Source organism: Pristiophorus japonicus, chromosome 3 (genome assembly GCF_044704955.1).
Source record: "Pristiophorus japonicus isolate sPriJap1 chromosome 3, sPriJap1.hap1, whole genome shotgun sequence".
Lineage (NCBI taxonomy): Eukaryota > Metazoa > Chordata > Chondrichthyes > Pristiophoridae > Pristiophorus > Pristiophorus japonicus.
The window spans coordinates 84,149,858-84,172,038 of record NC_091979.1 but is presented as its reverse complement, the minus strand read 5'-3'; the positions used below and the strand labels follow the sequence as shown (position 1 = coordinate 84,172,038).

General features: G+C 41.5%; 1 protein-coding gene across 2 annotated transcripts in view; it reads left to right on the top strand.

Annotated features, from left to right (window-relative positions):
• The first annotated feature begins 5,641 nt into the window (after positions 1-5,641).
• nostrin (nitric oxide synthase trafficking) overlaps positions 5,642-22,181 on the top strand; it is a 44,066-nt gene continuing 27,526 nt past the window's right edge. For both annotated transcript variants that reach the window (XM_070875507.1, XM_070875506.1), the window contains exons 1-3: positions 5,642-5,714; positions 10,099-10,184; positions 16,900-16,983. In XM_070875507.1, coding sequence (XP_070731608.1) covers positions 5,688-5,714; positions 10,099-10,184; positions 16,900-16,983 — 197 coding nt within the window. In that variant the 5' untranslated portion in view covers positions 5,642-5,687. The remainder of the gene's footprint in view (positions 5,715-10,098; positions 10,185-16,899; positions 16,984-22,181) is intronic.

The following is a 22,181-nucleotide window of genomic DNA, read 5'->3' as shown; positions in this document are numbered from 1 at the left end:
ATTTCATTAGTTTCTATGAAATTACTTTGTCTATCATTTTAATAAAGCCATTCGCTTTTAATGAAGCCAGATTTCCTGGCCACCTCAACAATTTTTCAACTGATCTGGGTGGACAGGGCCAGATATTGTTTGATTATGCATTCCACTTCTTCCTCTTGCTTGGCTTTCCATTTACCAGACCCTGGATTCAGCAGCAGCGGGCACACCTCCAACATATGTCCCAGAATTTGCATCCTTTGAACACCCAACACAAGGAACAACTGGTAGGTCCAGGTGTCCGATGTTCTCTCGACACTCACTGTTTGTTTACAGTAGAAGCACTCACAGAGCATGGCCTTTCACTGGCTGGATTTTAACATTAAATTCTGTTTTTTCAGCTGCAGCAATCCTTGGCAAGACTCTGCCCCATGTTGGCACAACGCCCCAGCAGAGCTCAAGGAGCCAGCCTCCAAAATGCTAATAATTTCAAGGCCGGTAGAGTGGGCCAGGGTTGGGGGGCATGTTGGTTCTCCTCAGAGCGGCACCTCAAAGGAGGAAAGCCTTTGGAGTCAAACCAACTTCATCCAAACACATTAAATTTGTATGCTAATATGTTGGAACTAATGTCATCAACATCTGGCACAAAGTAACTGGCATTGATTTTGAAAATATTTATTTTTTAGCCGCTTAATTTCAAAGAAAGTTGCATATAATTCGATTCAGCATTATCTCCTTTGCAATTAGATGCATTCAATCTGCTAAATAATTCACAATCTGATGTTACTTAGTTATGTATGAAAGAGGAGAGTCTTCCCAGTTTATTTTCAATATTGTGGGTGTGCACAAAGATATGCAGATTACAGTCGAGGAGCGATGGATGTATATGATGATGATAATTTGCTTGCTATGATTAGACTTAAATGTTCAATTCAATGGAAGAAAACAAAATATGTTCAGAATAAAAATAAAATGATTGCTGTGAGAGAAAGCGATCCAAACTCTCAACAGGAAGTATAAGTTGGAATTTTAATCATCAAGGGTTTAAACTCAGAGGATTTCAGGAAATGAGTCCTTAGCTGTTAATTACATATTTTCATTCAATTCAATAGGAAAACCAGGCCAGTGTAACAAAACAGAAAGCAAGTAATGAACAACATTTTTGATGATTTCCACGAATTTAGTATAAAAAAAATAGTAACATCCTGATGTTTTGTGCTTGCCCATGGTGTATAACTTTGCACTGCCAAGAATGCAGTGACATAATTTTTTTAATTTGTTCATGGGACGTGGGCTTCAATGGCAAGGCCAGCATTTATTGCCCATCCTGAATTGCCCTTGAGAAGGAGAAGGTGAGTCACCTTCTTGAACCGCTGCAGTCCGTGTGGTGAAGGTACTTCCAAAGTGCTGTTAGGGAAGGAGTTTCAGGATTTTGACCCAGCAACGATGAAGGGACAGAGATATACTTCCAAGTCAGGATGGTGTGTAACTTGGAGGGGAACTTGCAGGTGATGATGTTCCCTGTGAGTGCTATCCTTGCCCTTCCAGGTGGTAGAGGTCACAGGTTTGGGAAGTGCGGCCGAAGAAGCCTTGGCGAGTTGCTGCAGTGCCTCTTGTAGATGGTACACACTGCAGTCACAGTGCGCCAGTGGTGGAGGGAGTGAATGTTTAAGGTGGTGAATTGGGTGCCAATCAAGCGGGCTGTTTAGTCCTGGATGGTGTCGAGCTTCTTGAGTGTTATTGGAGCAGCACTCATCCAGGCAAGTGGAGAGTATTCAATCACTCTCCTGACTTGTGCCTTGTAGACGGTGGAAAGGCTTTGAGGAGTCAGGAGGTGAGATACTCACCGCAGAATACTCAGGCTCTGACCTGCTCTTGTAGTCACAGTATTTATGTGGCTGGTCCAGTTAAGTTTCTGGTCAATGGTGATCCCAGGATGTTGATGATGGGGGACTCGGCGATGGTAATGCCGTTGAATGTCAAGGGGAGGTGGTTAGACTCTCACTTATTGGAGATAGTCATTGCCTGGTACTTTTGTGGTGCGAATGTTACTTGCCACTTATCAGCCCAAGCCTAAATGTCGTCCAGGTCTTGCTGCATGCAGGCATGGATTGCTTCATTATCCAAGGAGTTGCGAATAGCACTGAACACTGGGCAATCATCAGCGAACATCCCCACTTCTGACCTTATGATGGAGGGAAGGTAATTGATGACGCAGCTGAAGATGTTTGGGCCTAGGGCACTGCCCTGAGGAATTTCTGCAGCAATGTCCTGGGGCTGGTTGGCCTCCAACAACCACAACCATCTTCTTTTGTGTTAGGTACAACGCCAGCCAGCAGAGTGTTTTCCCACTGATTGCCAATGACTTCAGGTTTATCAAGGCTCCTTGATGCCACACTCTGTCAAATGCTGCCTTGATGTGAAGGGCAGTCACTCTCATCTCACCTCTGGAATTCAGCTCTTTTGTCTATGTTTGGACCAAGGCTGTAATAAGGTCTGGAGCCACTGCAACCCAAGCTGAGCATTGATAAACAGGTTATTGGTAAGTGCTACTTGATAGCACTGACGATGACACCTTCCATCACTTTGCTGATGATTGAGAGTAGACTGATAGGGCAGTAATTGGAATTATTGGATTTGTCCTGTTTTTTGTGGCAGGACATACCTGGGCAGTTTTCCACATTGTCGAGTAGATGGTAATGTTGTAGCTGTACTGGAACAGCTTGGCTAGAGGCACAGTTGAAGACTGGCTTCTGAGACTTCAGGAGAAGTCCGATATGGGTCATCCACTCGGCACTTCTGGCTGAAGAATGATACATAGTCTTGTCTTTTGCACTCGCGTGCTGGGCTCTGCCATCATAGCGGATGGGATGTTCCTGGTGCCACCTCCTCCTGTTAGTTGTTGAATTGTCCCCCACCATTCACAACAGGATGTAGCAGAACTGCAAAGCTTTGATCTGATCTGTTGATTGTGGGACAGCCCAATTAATTTATAAGAACATAAGAAATAGGAGCAGGAGTAGGCCATTTGGCCCCTCGAACCTGCTCCGCCATTCAATAAGACCATGGCTGATTTGATCCTGGCCTCAAATCCACTTCCCCGCCTGCTCCCCGTAACCCTTGACTCCCTTATCATTCAATAATCTGTCCATCTCCGCCTTAACTGTATTCAAAGACCCAGCCTCCATAGCTCTCTGGGTTAAAGAATTCCAAAGATTCATGACCCTCTGAGAGAAGAAATTCCTCCCCATTTCTGTTTTAAATGGCGACTCCTTATTCTGAAACTATGCCCCCTAGTTCTGGATCCCCTATGAGGGGAAACATCCTCTCTGCATCTACCCTGTCAAGCCCCCTCAGAATCTTATTATGTTTCAATAAGATCACCTCTCATTCTTTTGAACCTTGTGAACCTTCTCTGAACTGCCTCCAATGCAAGTTTATCCTTCCTTAAATAAGGAGATCAAAACTGTATGCAGTACTCCAGGTGTGGTCTTACCAACACCCTGTACATTTGGAGCAGGACTTCCCTACTTTTATACTCCATCCCCTTTGCAATAAAGACCAGCATTCCATTTGCCTTCCTGATTACTTGCTGTATCTGCATGCTAACAAGAACCCCCAGATCCCTCTCTACTACAGCATTTTGTAATTGCACCCCATTTAAATAATAATTTGCTTTTTTATTTTTCCTACCAAAGTGGATAACCTCACATTTTCCCACATTATAGTCAATCTGCCAAATTTTTGCCCATCCACTGAGCCTATCTATATCTCTTTGTAGATTCTTTGTGTCCTCCTCACAATTTGCTTTCCCACCTATCTTTGTATCATCAGCAAATTTGGCCATGTTACACTCAGTCCCTTCATCCAAGTTATTAATATAAATTGTAAATAGTTGAGGCCCAGCACTGATCCCTGTGGCACCCCACGAGTTACACTTTGCCAACCTGAAAATGACCTGTATAGTTAACAGATCCCAATAATTTATATCCCACATAATTTGGAAAAATAGCGTGAAAACATTATTTACTACTCAATTACAATATACAGAAATTGTGTTTTTTCTTTTGAATCTAATTAATAGATTTTACATGCCGAGCACAGTAAATTAATTCTCCTACAAATGTATGATGCAGTCCTGGTCTTCATTTATTCTTCTGCTACAAAACTGTATTATGTGGCATTAATCTATCCTTCTGCAACCTCGGTATTTGCCATGGAGGAATTGTAACAGTTTCTTTCCTTCAGAAAAGGTATTTAGTTTCACAATGCTAATTTCCTGTTCCTCTTCTATTATCCCATTATAATTGGATGTCTTGTTGCTTTTCTCTTTACTCCATCTTTCCAGTATTCCTAAAAATAATATGCAATATAACAGTGAAATGCAAAGCTTCATACCACTGTACAAAATGGTTATTTTTAGCTGATTGTAAATCACCATTGATCTGAAATGGGTTGGGATTGAACATAGTTCACACTAGTTCACACGAGCAATTTGTTGAAGCTAACAATTTATAGCTCAGAATTGATGTTGGGGATACTAATGGCTCTAAAGAAAATGGATGAGTACTATGAACGACCATTTAAATTTAATAGCGGAATAGCGTGAATAGCCATTTAATTTTTAAGCATATGGGAAAATTCCCATTTAAAGACAGTATGACAACTGCTAGCAACAATTTATACAAATGTGCACTGGATTTCAAATGATAACCCTCCTTTTTAATGCCAACTTCCATAAGATTTTAACTTTTAAGCATGATTTTTAAATTTGGACAAATTTCTTGCAGCATAAATGAGATGGGAAGGCTTACTCTCTGCCGTACCTTTTAGGAATTATCAATAAGAAATGTTTTTTATTCAAAGCAGTCACCCCTATTTATATTACTGGACTAGCATTGTGCTACTTTATTTTATTTATCAATTATGGTTATATGCTTGGTCTGACCTACATCTTGCTGAATACAGGCATGACAATAACCTTCAGCATTTCAGTACAGCATATATTTGAATTCATATCCAATTTTGGTCTTGTATTTCATTTAAGTAGAGGTGTACACCCATCTATAAACTATTGTATTCCTATGAGTAATTTAAGTCAGAAGAGGACACAATGCCATGTGAAACTTACCTTTCACTTATTTTATATTTTAAACCTCCAAGGTCACTCCCTCATTAACAGTTCAAATTGCTGGCTTGGATCCAGATCTAAACTTTGTGTGGCTGTTTTGCGAATCTTCTTAGATGTACCTAATGCCAATATATATAAAGCTTTAAATGATTGTGCGATCATTTGTAGTAATTTGTCTGATGAGTGGATTGGCTACAGAGAACATCAGCCATTGATATAGTAAATAAAATGAAACAGTTGCTGATCCGCCTCTATGCTCTTTCTAGCAAGGAAATGAAAGTAATAGTTGGAACAGTGAGAGTTACTTTTTAACTGTAGCATCTTCTGATATACAACAGCCGCTGATAAGCCCCTGACTGTAACCCACTTTCTGCCCAACTACTGTACCTGAAGACGTAAAGTGATTGTGCTCAATTACTTTTTTTCGGCAGTGCTTTTCAATACAAAACCATGGGCAGTAGGACCCAAGGGACACGTGTTTGCCTTCTGCTCCATTATCAGATGACTGCTCAAAGTACAAGTGCAAACTCGTCAGCACCACTCATTTTGCTGATACGTGTGAACTCAGAAAAAAGTTAAAATGAAAGACCCAGTGAGCGGATGCACAGTAAGAAAACTCCTTTCTTTTCACTACTCATTGTTCAAGCTTGTTGCTAATACAATTGAAAATAGAAGCAGTTAAAAACATTGTTACTTAGTTTGAAGAAGAAAGTGGTTAATGAGTTTATCAGGGCAAAAACTTTATTTTTGTGTGTCTATACTTTCACTTTTCTCATTTAAAATTTTGATATTTACAACAATTTTGTTCAAATAGTATAGCAGTATGATTGCTTATGTGAAATTCTTTATGCAAATATTAGCTGTATTCAGAGTGCACGTTGGTGTTCAACTGTAAACAACTGAATAGATTAAGTGAGTTAGTACAGTGCTTTTAATTCAGTATTGGATGTAAGGATCCTGTATGAGCTTGAGAGCCAACTGAAGCTAAAATAGCAAATTTCCTCAGAGAACCCATATTTTGGCAGGAGGAAGGGAGAAATCTGGTAACTACAGACCTGTCAGTTTAACATTAATTGTGGGGAGGTTACTGGAATCTATCATCAGAGACTGAGGGACTGCACATTTTAATGCGTATAAGCTGAGCAGAGTCAGCATTGATTTGTGAAGGGTAGGTCATGTCTGACTAGTTGAATTTTTGAGGTTACTAACATGATGGGGAGTGTCTATGGATGTTATCTATATGGAATTCCAGGAGGCATTATGTTAAAGTTCAGAGATTATTAGCAGGAATGGGAGTGCATGGCGTTGAAGGTAACCGTGGCACATGTTTTGATCATTGGTTGAGAGGTAGGAGACTGTGACAATTGGTGTTCCCCAGAGATCTGTACTAGGGCATCAGCTTTTCCACCATATATATCAATGACTTGGATGAAGGAATAGAAGAGTTGTACATCCAAGTTTGCAACACTGGCCCATAATTTGCAACCCCTACGGGCACATTCACGCCCATGAGGGCTGTGCAAGTTCCGGGTTTTCGCATCCCCAGGAAAAGGGCATCTACGAACAGAGCGTTGGGCTATCAGAGAATGCCCGAGAAATTCTTACCCCTACTAAAAGCAGGCCTAAGAGTTTAAAAAAACAAAAAAATATTTTTTTTCAATCATTTAAACATAACAAAACTGTGCAATAAGGTAAGGTTATTTTTAGCCCACTCAAAACATTTACATTTATTTTTCAAACAATTAATTTTTTGTTTTAAATATTTCATTAAATGGCATTTTAAATATTTAATTTGTTTTATTTATTTGATGCGTACATGTGTTTTTTGGCATATTCCCATTCATGCTTATGGGGTTTCTGTACTTACGGAATCCCCGTAAGTATGAATGGGGATCCCCTTCTTTCATTGGTTGGGCTGGCCCACATAATCCCAGGGGTGCTTGCGAACCACCTGTGCTCCTAAGATACATGGACCTCTATACATGTAGAGGCCCAGGATCGCGAGTCTCCGTGGATCCAGGACCATCAGGTAGGTTCATAGATTTTTTGCTGATCGGAGGTGTCTGCTCGCGGGAAGCCTCTGACTGCAAATTTAGGTCTATTATTTGTGGAGGAGTTGTAAGTTGTATAGATGGGAGCAGGAAGTTACAAAGGGGAATAGACAGATTAAGTAAGTGGGAAAAACTGTAGCAGATGAAGTTCAATGTGCGGAAATGTGAGTTAATCTGCTTTGGATCCAAGAAAGATAAATTGGAAAATGTTCATAATGGCGAAAGACTAGAAACTGTGGAGGAGCAAAGGAATTTAGGTGTCCAGGTACATAAATCACTAAAAGCTACTGCACAGGTACAAAAAGTAATCAAGAATGATAATGGAATGTTTACTTAGGAAGCATATAGAGGGTACAACGCAGATTCACTTGAATGGTAATAGGCTTGAAGGGTTAAATTATGAGGACAGATTTCATAAACTTAGCTTTTATTCCTTTAGAAGGTTGAGGGGTGAACTAATTGAGGTGTTTTAAATAATAAAAGGATTTGATAGTGTAGATACACTGAAGCTACTTCCTCTAGTGTGGAACCCAGAACAAGGGGGTACAATTTGAAAATTAGAGCTATGCAATTCAGAAATTAAATTAGGACACGCCTTTTCAGACAAAGGATAGTGGAAATGTGGAATTCTCGCCCCCAAAAGGCTGTGGATGAAACATAGAAAATAGGTGCAGGAGTAGGCCATTCGGCCCTTCGAGCTTGCACCACCATTCAATAAGATCATGGCTGATCCTTCACCTCAGTACCCCTTTCCTGCTTTCTCTCCATACCCCCTGATCCCTTTAGCTGTAAGGGCCATATCTAACTCCCTCTTGAATACATCCAATGAACTGGCATCAACAACTCTCTGCGGCAGGGAATTCCACATGTTAACAACTCTCTGAGTGAAGAAGTTTCTCTTCATCTAAATGGCCTACCCCTTATCCTATGACTGTGTCCTCTGGTTCTGGACTTCCCCAACATCGGGAACATTCTTCCCGCATCTAACCTGTCCCGTCCCATCAGGATCTTATACGTTTCTATGAGATCCACTCTCATCCTTCTAAACCCCAGTGTATAAAGGCCCAGTTGATCCAGTCTCTCCTCATATGTCAGTCCAGCCATCCCTGGAATTAGTCTGGTGAACCTTCGCTGCTCTCCCTCAATAGCAAGAACGTCCTTCCTCAGATTAGGAGACCAAAACTGAACACAATATTCCAGGTGAGGCCTCACCAAGGCCCTGTACAATTGCAGTAAGACCTCCCTGCTCCTATACTCAAATCCCCTAGCTATGAAGGCCAACATGCCATTTGCCTTCTTCACCGCCTGCTGTACCTGCATGCCAACTTTCAATGACTGATGAACCATGACACCCAGGTCTCGTTGCACCTCTCCTTTTCCTAATCTTCCATCATTCAGATAATATTCTGCCTTCGTGTTTTTGCCACCAAAGTGAATAACCTCACATTTATCCACATTATACTGCATCTGCCATGCATTTGCCCACTCACCTAACCTGTCCAAGTCACCCTGCAGCCTCTTAGCATTCTCCTCACAGCTCACACCGCCACCCAGTTTAGTGTCATCTGCAAACTTGGAGATATTACACTCAATTCCTTCATCCAAATCATTGATGTATATTGTAAAAAGCTGGGGTCCCAGACTGAGCCCTGCGGCACTCCACTAGTCACTGCCTCCCATTCCAAAAAAGACCCGTTTATCCCGACTCTCTGCTTCCTGTCTGCCAACCAATTCACTATCCACGCCAGTACATTACCCCCAATACCATGTGCTTTGATTTTGCACACCAATCTCTTATGTGGAACCTTGTCAAAGGCCTTTTGAAAGTCCAATTACACCACATCTACTGGTTCTCCCTTGTCCACTATACTAGTTACATCCTCAAAAAATTCCAGAAGATTTGTCAAGCATGATTTCCCTTGCATAAATCCATGCTGACTTGGACCGATCCTATCACTGCTTTCCAAATGCGCTGCTATTTCATCCTTAATAATTGATTCCAACATTTTCCCCACTACTGATGTCAGGCTAACCAGTCTTTAATTACCCGTTTTCTCTCTCCCTCCTTTTTTAAAAAGTGTTGTTACATTAGCTACCCTCCAGCCCATTGGAACTGATCCAGAGTCGATAGACTGTTGGAAAATGATCACCAAAGCATCCACTATTTCTAGGGCCACTTCCTTAAGTACTCTGGGATGCAGACAACCAGGCCATGGGGATTTATCGGCCTTCAATCCCATCAATTCCCCCAACACAATTTCCTGCCTAATTAGGATATCCTTCAATTCCTCCTTCTCACTCGACCCTCGGTCCCCTAGTACATCCGGAAGATTATTTGTGTCTTCCTTCGTGAAGACAGAACCAAAGTATTTGTTCAATTGGTCTGCCATTTCTTTGTTCCCATTATAAATTCACCCGAGTCCGACTGCAAAGGACCTACTTTTGTCTTCACTACCTTTTTTCTCTTCACATATCTATAGAAGCTTTTACTGTCAGTTTTTATGTTCCCAGCAAGCTTCCTCTCGTATTCTATTTTCCCCCTCCTAATTAAACCCTTTGTCCTCCTCTGCTGAATTCTAAATTGGTTTGATGCTGGGTCAATTGAAAATATCAAGGCTGAAAGCCACAGATTTTTATTAGGTAAGGGTATCAAGAGATAGGGATCAACGGCGGGTACAGATCAGCTATGATCTAATTGAATGGTGAACCAGGCTCGAGAAGTTGAATGACCTACTCCTGTTCCTATGTTCCAAATGACAATGCAGTCAGAAGTAACTCAGTAAATTCAACATGAAAATTAAATGCTGTAAATTAATTTAATATGCTTCTGTATTGTTTTCTGATAACCTTAGACCTGACTTATAAAATGATAAAACTAGAATTATTTTTGGTGAAAAAAATAATGTCTGTGAATATTAACTGACATCTGGTTATTTTCAGTATGATAGAGTGTATCAACATATCAAGAAGTTTGCCAAAAATGGTGACAATTACTGCAAAGAACTCATATCTGTCCTTCAGCAGAGGTACAATGAATACAACTTTAACTTGATGATTAACTGTACAAAGATCACAAAGTAATTCTATTATAAAAGTATTATATTGTCCTGTCGTCATTTTTCTGAACATTAAAAGGGAGTTTTATATCAGGCAATGTTGATCAATATTACTGCAATGCAAAGTATAACCTTGTGTATGTGGAACCTATTATTTTTCAATGGGATAAATAAGAAACATTAGAACACAATAAAACACTTTGAAGCACCACCTGAATTACTCAGATATTCTGGTGGATGAGAAAAAAACAATTTAATAATCGCTGAATAAAAGAATTGTCAGTATCTGCTTGAGTAATTTTAAACATAATTATTATTGCTTCATTCTAATGATATTGTTGAAGGGTTATGGGGAGCGGGCAGGGAAGTGGAGCTGAGCCCAAGATCAGATCAGCCCTGATCTTATTAAATGGCAGAGCAGACTCGAGGGGCCAAATGGCCTACTCCTGCTCCAAATTCTTATGTTCTTATGTACATGATCGCATATTCACAGCATGTTATTGAAAAACCAAAGTGTGTTTAATATATATTTAACTAGAACTAATATTTGTTCTGGCTCATTATTAAATAAGACATTGTTTCAATTGAATTATTATTTTATAGGTGTGTTTACACCAAACAAATTAAAATCTTAATGTCAATGCTAGGAAGCAAGTATTGAAAAAGTTAATGTAAGTAAATTTGGAAAGTTGTTTAAAAATCAGATTTTAAACCTACAACCATGTAAAATGTTGAATGTAGCGTAGTAATTCACTGTAGTAATCTTTCTACTAGTGAGATGCACTTCCTTTAATTGGTATGTTCTTCTGTGGCTGAAACACTTTGCCCATTATCAGAAAAGTCCGGTATCAATGAAGCATGCTTCTCTCATAAGAACGTTCTTTCCCTGAAATCTTTCTCTCTCACAGAAATGTTTTTGTTTGCTTACATGCTCTTAGTACAGAAACAATTTTCCTATCATTGTCATGTTCTTTCTATCACTGAAATATTCCCATCAGAAAAAAATGTTCCCCTTTGCTGAAGTGTTCTTTCTGTTGGTGAGAGATTTGTCTATTGTTCATATGTTCTTTGTATTGCTGAAATATTGTTCCTGTCAGCCAAACATTCTACTAGGCACAATTTATTATAAAGTTATTAAAGTTTTTCTCAGCATAGGTGAATTTCAGGAACACACAAATTGCCACACCACTGACCTCCATACTCCATCCCTGAGCTAGTGGCTGGCGATCTGCATAAACCAATCGCAAAATGTAGAGGTTAGCAACAATGCTGAAACTGTACGCCACTGTAACAACTTGAACATCTTCATAACATAATCTACGAAGAACAATAACTAACAAATAAGATTCTTTAATGCCAGACTCAGGTTTTCCATGTCGCTGTTGACATGTATCAGAACATGCAGCCCTGCTCTGTGGTCCCACATAGCCCATCACTGCTCCTTTAAGCTGCTACCGGACTTTAAAACCTGTTTGTTTACATCCTGGGGAAATTACAAAAGTTCCAGAGCTTGCTTCTTCAGTACACTGAATTAACACACTGCACACCAAGAGCTGTAGTCCACGCCACTTGGGATCTACACTAGTGAGCTTAGGAAGTGGAGACCAGCAGCAGTTGGGGAGGATGCATTTTCTAAAAAGAAGACTTGAAGTGAGACTTAACTGGCTATTTTTCATAGCTCATTGATGAGTGTTAATATTGTATTATGAAATCTAGGTCATGCCAAATTAACCTAATAAAGTTATTTGACAGACTCACTGAGGTGGGGAATAGAGGAAGATCAATGAAATGATGCATATGTGAATTTTCAGAAGGTATTTGATAAGGTACTGTACATACATTGTTAATTAAAATTGAAGCACATAGAATAATGGCATGAATTATGCCATTAAGGAAACTGAGGACCAAATTTCTTATAGCTCAGACAAAGGCCAGACAAGCTGGGTCCTGACCTTAGCAGGGAAATCTTGGTTGGCATTTGTCCACTCTTTACAAGACCAGTTATGTCGGATGGATGGGACTGCAGGCAGAGCTAGCCTACACTGGGAGTTCCTGCTTTCCCAGGTCCACAAGGGGCCCAGTCTAACACTGGAGTCTGGTATAGTGGCTGAGATAAAACATACCGGCTTGCAGAAAGGTACCCCATTGGAGGATATAAGCCAAGGAAACAGCCGGGACCCTGGGTGATGGATATATATTCTGTTAAATGTGACTATTAGTCCCCTTGCATAGGGGAGTATATGATCTGGATTTTGGAATAAAGGGTATATATACTAAGCTGGAATGGTATAGTGAACAGCAAATGAGAGAGCAGAAAATTGCAAAAGGCCCTAAGGCAGATTAAGCAAGTGTGCAAAACATTGCAGATCCAGCTCAACATAATGGGCTGAATTTTTCACTGCTGTCTGCTTTTGTTTTCGCCTCGGAGGGGTGGCAATGGCGGCGGTGAGCTCTTCTGGATGGGCAGCCAGCTTCCAGTGCCCCGCTGAAGTTTTTGGGGCTGGTTTTGGCAGGGCGCAGAGCATTTCTGCCCGGAAGAGGCGACACCAGCTCGATCTTTGACTCCCACCCAACCCATAGCACCCTGCAGTGCCCCCTGATGGGAACGCCTGTGAAAGCAGGCGTTCCAAGCTATAGAGGCTGCAGTGAGGTAAGTGTGATTGTTTTAAAAAGATTTTTTGCAATTTATGTTGTGGTGGCGTGGGCTGTGTATTGGAAATGTTGTTAGAGAGTTTTTTCTTTTTTGTTGTCTCCCCAGGCCTGCTCTTTAGCTTGGGAATTTTGCATGCTCAGCTGGTCTAGCGCCCTAAGAGAGTTGTGCACCACCTCCGTTAGCACTCCGCCCCACACTCAGGGCCCAGCTGCCCAATTTTTCTGACTGAGGTGCAAACCTTTCCAGGTGGTATCAGCACTGCCCCGAAATCATTATCAGCCCGAAATCCTAAAAGCCGAAAATCCAGCCTATTGAAATGTGAGGTAGCACACATTGAATGTAAGATTAGCAAATGATAAAAAATGGGGAAACACTCGCTGGATCGATGAATGTAGGGATTTAGAGAGCAAGGTACATAAATGAGCTTGTTCAGAAGTGCAAAAAGCAATCAACTAGGCTAATGGGATGCTGGATTCATCACAAGAGATTATGAATATAAAAACAAGGAACTACTGCTACTATTTATACAGAGCACTGATGGTGCATTGTGTTCATTTTTAGGAGCGTGGGATTGAGTCTGAAGAAGAACAGGTTAAGGGGTGATTCAGGTGTTTAAAATAATAAAGGGAATTTACAGGATTGATAGGGAATGACTGTTCTCTCTAGTAAGAAAGAATGACTTCGATTTATATAGCGCCTTTCACGACCACCGAACGTTTCAAAGCACTTTACAGCCAATGAAGTACTTTCGGAGTGTTGTCACTGTTGTATTGTGGGAATCCAGAACAGAGATGTATGCCTAGATTCCCCTCTGTTCCGTTACATTAGCTTAAGTGTAGCACCCGCCCCTAAGACACACTGCTGGCATCGACAAATTTCCCGGGGTCACAATATTTGAATAATTGCCAGCAGACTGTGTTAGAGACCAATCAGGGATTGGCCACATTCACCTGTTGGGATGGAAACCAACATGCTGCTACTGATTTTAAAGCAGCTTAAAGAGAAAATGTCAGCAATTAGAGCAGAGCTGAAAGACATGGCTGCCTGATGATCTGCAGGATGCAGGGCTTCCAACTTCACAGACACAGCGATAGAGGTACTATTGGAAGAGATGAGGGGAGGGTTGGCACCCAGGGGAGAAGACCATTTCATGCAACTCTCCACTGGCTGGAGTCATACCTAGCACAAAGGAAGATGGTTGTGGTTGATGGAGGCCAATCATCTCAGTCCCAGATCATCGCTCTAGGAGTTCCACAAGGCAGTATCCTGGGCTCAAACATCTTCAGCTGCTTCATCAATGACCTTCCCTCCATCATAGGATCAGAAGTGAGGATGCTCACTGATGATTACACAATGTTCAGTTTTATTTGCAACTCCTCGGTCCATGCCCGCATGCAGCAAGACCTGGATGACATTCATGCTTGGGCTGACAAGTGCCAGGCAATGACCATCTCCAACAAGAGAGAGTCTAACCTCCAGCCTTCCTACATTACAACAGTGACTACACTTCAAAAAGTACTTAATTGGCTGTAAAGTGCTTTGGGACATACGGTGGTCGTGAAAGGCACTGTATAAATACAATCCCTTCTTCTTTTGTTTCTTTTTTGACATTCAACATCATTGCCATTGCCGAATTCCCCTACCATCAAAATCTTGGGGATCACCATTGACCAGAAACTTAACTAGATCAGTCATATAAATACTGTGGCGACAAGAGCAGGTCAGAGGTGAGGCATTCTGTGGCTAGTGTCTCACCTCCTTATTCCCCAAAGTCTTTCCACCATCCACAAGGCACAAGTCAAGAGTGTGATGGAATACTCTCCACTTGCATGGAAGAGTGCAGCTCCAACAACACTCAAGAAGCCTGACACCATCCAGGACAAGGCAGCCATTTGATTGGCACCCCATCCACCACCTTAAACATTCACTCCCTCCACCACCGGCACACCGTGGCTGCAATGTGTACCATCTACAAGATGCACTGCATCATGTCACCAAGGCTTCTTCGACAGCACCTCCAAAACCACGACCTCTACTACCTAGAAGGAAAAGGGCAGTAGGCGCATGGGAACACCACCAGTTCCACTCCAGGTTACACACTATCCTGACTTGGAATTATATCACTGTTCCTTCATCATTGCTGGGTCAAAATCCTAGAACTCCCTCCCTAACAGCACTGTGAGAGTACCTTCACCACACGGACTGTTGCAGTTCAAAATGGTGGCTCACCACCACCTTCTCTCAAGTTCAATTAGGGACGGCCAATAAATACTGGCTTTGCCAGCGACACCCACATCCTAGGAATGATTTTTTTTTAATTCATGCAGTTACTCAGTCCCCTGCCAAATTCCCAAATGAGCAGAAAGAGTCATACTTAAAGTCATCTGCATTCATGTTGCAGCAAAAGGTGGAAGAAGAAGAATCATTTCTCTCCAGCTTCCACTCTGTCCACACTCTGTCACCCATCAGTCATTCATTTTATCACTCCAAATCATTACCCAGAAATAGGCAACTAGAGACATCAGGACCATGATCAGGATGGGACAGCAATGGGTGGTACACAATGCACAAGTTGTCAGGAAAAGAGAAGATGGATGAAGAGAATGATGTTATCTCTGAGGATCCAGATATGACAAGCCTTGGCTGAGCAGCTTTGGGACACAAATCTCGCAGGCCTTGCTTTTAAACAAAGGATGGAAACAGAGTATCGCACTGGGATTGTCTCCCAGAACGTGCTATATCTGTCTGGTCAGAATCAGCATGTGCAGCACCATTGGGGAGGGTTTCTCTCACTTCAGCTGTCCCTGGAGAGGCTGACAGCTCCAGGATTGTCTACCGAGGCCATCTCCATAAACAAGGCCTCAGGAGCAATGCTAGATCCAGTTGCCGTGGAACTCATTGAGAGGAGCAACCACAGGGGATTCTCTGCTCAAATTGAGACCATTCCATCTTTTCAGCTGATCTGTGGCTTCTCAGAGAATGTGCCAGGCAGCATTGACCTCTCAGAATCTAGCATGTTCTCAGGATTGCAGAACCCCTGAGTCTCACTGTTAGGTCCCCCAGGTGGCTGAACATGCAGGTTCGCAGCAGCAGGACTAGATTGCTCTGGTATCTGATTTGGAAATGCAACTTGGTATTGATCCTTCTCAGGAAAATGGCTGCTTGATCTAACAACCATGTCAGTCCTATTGTGATAGTCAGCAGCTGGCCAAACCATGCTTTTGGAGCTCAGCTGGCACCGAGACACTCTTGCTTAGAGATTGGTTCTTGAACATGTAGAGGCATAAGAGGGAAGCACAATGGTGTTGTTTGAGAACCATGTGAAACTAATGCATAATATATAATGAATTGCATTTTTAGCTTTTGCTCCCTCCTTATTATGGGGATGTTAGGGATTGGGATATGATAGACCTTGGTATTCTTGGGAAATTACAAAAATGTTTATTTCAAAATGGGGAGATGATGAAGATAATAAATATAGGGGGTTGGGTGTCTCTATGAATTTGCTGAAACTCCATGTTATTTTTGAGAATGTGTCTTCTATCAGAGCATGTCTGACATTTCTTGGACCGGCAGCAGGATGATCTTCGAGGCCATTCTCATTCTTTTGCTGATCGTTATCTCCTTCCAGATTCTCCTCCCTTTCCCAAGATAGATCCTCCGCTTCCTGTCGTTGGACTCTCTCCAGTGTACTATTCTGCAGGATACAATAAATTATGGCAATTCTAAATACTTGTGCTGGAGCATTGAAATCATTTTTTTGCAATAATGTAATTAGGGAGAAAATTTAAATTTGGATTGATGTTCCTGTCAGACATGACAGTTATAACAGACTCGACAGTTCACTACAGGCACAAAACTTTTCATTATACAGGTTATATTAAAAAAAACAGGCAATTGTGCAGCATTGCAGTTTTAAACAGCGTGCACCAAAAAGCAGGCACGAGTCTTCAAAGAAAAAGGGTAACTGTGGCACTGCAGTTTTAACAGTTGTATTATAATTCACATGGCAGTTTATTGTATTTGTTTAAGGGCTGATCTAGAAAAGAGGTACGCCAAAGGACTCCTTAAACTGGCAAGCAAAATTACCAAAGCATCCACCAACATCACAAAAAAGTAAGCAACATATTTGAAATATAATTTCTGCATTTAAATAATAAGGATAAAAAGATAACCGCTGATTTGAATATAGTGATTATTGATGTATCCTTGGCTATTCAAATCTGATTAATATACTGCAAGAGTATCCAATGTTGGTCAGATATTGAAATGGTAATTTAGAAAACTATAAATGATTTTTCAAGAGTTGCTGGTGCAAAGCCTGAAAATCTTGTTAGTAGCTTTTTCCATCTAACTATCCATCTTTAACAAATAAACACATCACACTGCATATCAGAGGTTAATACTCATAAAACTATAGAATAGAAATTGCCAACGCAGAAGGAAGCAATTCGGCCCATCATGTCTGTGCCAGCTCTCTGCTTGAACAATTCAAAAATAATTCCATTGCCCCGCTCTCTCCCCATAGCCTCTGTTTATGTTCACTACAGAAACATCCAAATCATCTTTATACACCAAGAACAAAATTAGACACTAGAGTACATATTTTCAACCTTCTCCAATCTGAGCAATATTCATTTACTCCAGCTCTTTGTTTCCCATCCAGCAGCCAACTTTCTGTCTGCATTTCCTCATAACATATGCTTAAAGGTTTCTAATGAGCCTCTTCTGAATGCCTATTGAAAATCTATAGACACTGCATCTACAGCAGCCCTATATCCATCCAGTCAGTCACCTGTTCAAAAAATGTATTGGCCCAGATTTTTCTGGAGCAGGGTGTCCCTAGTTAGACTTGTTTGTGCAAAGTTAGGTTTGAACATTTTTTGCTGGAAGTGTGAGCAGATAACGACGTAGCGAGGGGAACAGGGATCTGGGATGGAGTATCTCTTCCTTGCCATAAGTTGCTGGCTGATTTGCACCTTAATAATGGTATGTGTCATTCATACGTCATTTCTCCAGCAAAGTCTGGGCCATTAAATATGTCAAACATGACTTGCCTTTAATAAATCCATGCTAGCTGTCTTTGATTAGCATTTCTAAATGCTCACTAATTTTATCTTGACAATTTCTAATTCCCTAACCAGAAAACAAACTCAAGCCATAGTGGTGAGAACACCAAATCATAAGCACTAGTCTGCCAGGGAAGCGTATTTAATTAACTTTTAAGTGCGCCAATGTATCTGATATGTATTTCAGTGTCAACATTTTCTTTATTATAATCCTCAGGTAAGATCTGGTTAATATTTTTAGAAGCTCCATAAAAAACATTACCTATTCCGTTGGACTAGAGGATAGGAAATGTTACCCTGATATTCAAAAAAGTGAGGAGTTACAGAACAGAGCAGAAAGTAGAAAATAAAGATTAGTAAATAGTATCAATACTCATTTTAAAAGAGAATATGGCATAAGAAATAGTCTTCATAGATTTAAAAGCACTCGGTCATGTCTCAGTAATCTACTAGAATTATTAAAGGTAAAAGAATAAAAAAGAAAGACTTGGATTTATATCATGCCTTTCATGACCACCGGATGTCTCAAAGCACTTTACAGCTAATGAAGTACTTTTGGAGTGTAATCACTGTTGTAATGCAGGAAACATGGCAGCTCCCACAAACAGCAATATGATAGTGACCAGATAGGTGTTGACGATGGCTTGGAGTTCGTATGCCTTCACCGAGGCGTACAAGAGCATGGGCCTTACGTTAAACATCTGTAAGACAATGGTCCTCTACCAACCTGATCCTGCCACACAGCACTGCCCCCCCCCCCCCCGGTTATCAAAATCCATGGTGAGGCCTTGGGCAACATGGACCATTTTCCATACCTCGGGAGCCGACTGTCAGCAAGAACAAACATTGACGACGAGGTCTAACATCGCCTTCAGTGCGCCAACGCAATCTTCGATCGCCTGAGGAAGAGAGTGTTTGAAGACCAGGACCTCAACTCCGGCACCAAGCTCATGGTCTACAGGGCAGTAGTGATACCCGCCCTCCTATATGGCTCAGAGACTTGGACTATATATAGCAGACACCTCAAAATGCTGGAGAAGTACCACCAGCGCTGCCTCTGCAAGGTCCTGCAAATCCACTGGCAGGGCAGACGCACCAACGTCAGTGTTCTCGCTCAGGCCAACATTCCCAACATCGAAGCATTGACCACGCTTGATCAGCTCCGTTGGGCGGGCCACATTGTCCACATGCCTGACACGAGACTCCCAAAGCAAGCGCTCTACTTGGAACTCCGACATGGCAAGCAAGCCCCAGGTGGGCAGAGGAAACATTTCAAGGACACCCTAAAAGCATCCTTGATAAAGTGCAACATTCCCACCAACTCCTGGGAATCCCTGGCCCATGACCACCCAAAGTGGAGGAAGAGCATCCGGGAGGGCACTGAGCACCTCAAGTTTCATCGCCAAGAGCTCGCAGAAACCAAGCGTAGACAGCGGAAGAAGCGTACATCAACCCAAGTTCCCTGACCACTCTTTCCTTCAACTACTGTCTGCCCCACCTGTGACAGAGACTGTAGGTCCCACATTGGACTCCTCAGTCACCTGAGAACTCATTTTTAAAGTGGAAACAAGTCATCCTCAACTCTGAGGGACTGCCTAAGACAATGATGAATGACCAGATAATCTGTTTTTTTTGATTGAGGGATAAATATTGGCTAGTACACCAGGAATAACTCCCGTGCTCTTCTTCGAAATAGTGCCATGGGATCTTTTATGTTCACTTGAGAGAGCAGATGGGGCCTCGGTTTAACATCTCTTCCGAAAGACAGCACCTCTGACAGTGCAGCACTTCCTCAGCACTGCACTAGAGCTTCAGCCTAGATTTATTTGTGCTCAAGTCCCTGGAGTGGGAAGTGAACCCACATCCTTCTGACTCAGAGGCAAGTGTGCTACCAACTGAGCCACGACTGACACTTGAGATAACTAAACTAAGGATACAAGGGGTGATTCCATGATTCATTGCTCCCAGCATGATATGGTGTTCATGGTGAGTGCACCTTGGGAAATCATGGACATGTTTAGTTAATGATTTTCCATTCATTAAAATGAATAGCTAGAAAATAATGGGCTGTGCACCCAGGATTTCCAGAGGTGTTCATCCCACGAGCGCCACTTTCTGCTAGGAATGGAGGATTACGAGATCATCATGATAATTTTCTTAGATTTTGAGAATGTATTTGATAATTTTCCATGTATGTGACCTTTAAAGAAGATGTTAGCTGGTTGAATTGAAAATTGCCTTATAAATAGAAAGATGACAAATGGAAAAAGCCCCACCTGAGGACCAGTGAATTTCTGGATTTCAGTAGAGATCTGTTTACACTATTCAGAAAAAGTTCGGAGAAGCACGCTTTCTGTAAAATTATGAATTTAATGATATTACCAAGAAGTGTGGCCTGATGACGTATAAGGGAGATTAACAACATTCAAAGAAACATGGGATAATAGTTGAAGCAAGAAACATGTACACAATGATAGGGTGTCCAATAGCAAAGGTGAAAAACGAAAAGGATTTGAATGTGATTACGAACCAATCACTGAAAGCTCCCAGTCAATGAGAACCTGTTATCAAAAAAGCTAATCAAAAACTAGGTTACATCTCAAGGGAATCTGAACTTGTATAGATTACTGGTAAGGCCATCATTGGAAAATTAGGGATACTTCTGTGATCCTGCTCTCCCTGCAGAAAAGACACACTCACACTATAGCCCTCATTCTCTACCCTATGCTCCTGTGAGTGTGGCTCCCTGCTGGAAGCACAATTTTTGCATCCTACCTTCAAGAAATGCTTCAGACAGGAGTCATAGACATGGTTCTAAGACCTAGGACTTTAAATCCGAAGGAGACACTTGCATGGTTGTACCCGTTTTCACTGAAAAGAAGATTAAGGGTGGATATGATTCAAATCTGTAAAATAGATTATGTGGATGTTAACATGTTATTAGACGAATGCTGTGTGTGCAGAACTAGAAGACACAATTGCAAAATTAACAAGCTCCAAAACAAGACCAAAGATCAGAAAACTATTTTGTCTCCAACAAAATAGTAAAAGCAGTTGTTACTGTGTTGATTAGAGAGGAATGTGATGAATATTGGATTGAAAAGAGCATTACAGATTACTGGGATATGTAGAGACTGATATGATCAAATATCCCATGGAATGGGGCAAAAATTCGCCTGGGCCCATTTCAGACATAAGCACGAATTCCCCAACCAGGAGGCCAAAGGCCAGACTAAATTAGGTCTTGAGCCTTATGAATTTTATCTGGGTGAGCTGCCGATGCCCCTTTTCCAAAGATGAATGTCAGGTTGCAGTCCACGAGGCACACAGGGCCCTGGGTTGGGTGGTGCAGGAAAGTTTGACCTGAGTGGGTGGGGCCAACCACAAGGGCATTGGAGTCAGGGGAGCCCTCCTGATCCTCCTGGCTCCACAGCAATGATTTCTGATTGACTTTTAGAAAAAATAACTTACATCTCATTGGCCTCTAAAGAATCCTAAACGGAGCAAGCCAGCACCTGCTCACTGATCAGCAACCATTTTTGCAAAGGGTCCTAAAACAGGTTTTAGGCCCTCGCCATTTGCATATGTACATACGCCTGATTTAAGCTGCTGCCTGAGTCAACTGCAAAGCTATGTTTACCAATATTGCGGGGCCGTAACACAGGCGTAAATCAGGCAAGGAACGTTGCGCCCCAAATTTGATTCTTTTTACCCCCGTTTTCCACCCAGATGTAACAAGATCCAGTTTTTACCCTGATGAAGTCATGGTGCTGAGGATGAGGGTGATAGTAAGGGACTTTATTTGTAGGTTAATTTGTGAAAAATGGATCAATATTCAGGAGTTTTTCTCGACTGTTTTTGGAGATCAGGAGTACTTATACATAATTTACCGATTGGAGATTCTGTGGGTGTGGTAGGGTCCATGATAGGTTAGATTGTACATTGTCTACCTTTTCTCATTCCTTGTTTTCTCATGTTCTTACGTTTTTAAAGGGGGATAATTAGTTAACACATAACCAACACAAATGAATACTTAAGAAAACTGCTTAAAGCTTTGTTTCTCAGACAGTGGCAGTGTTCCATGTAGAAATTGGTATAGAATGTTTTTTTTTGTTATTTAATACACTGCTTCACCAATGATACGGGACAGATATCTTCCTCATCTCTGTAATTTAAGTGCTCTCAAGCACTGAAATATGAGAGCATGTGAATGGAAATTACGGCTCTCCTCCTTCAGTCTCTTAT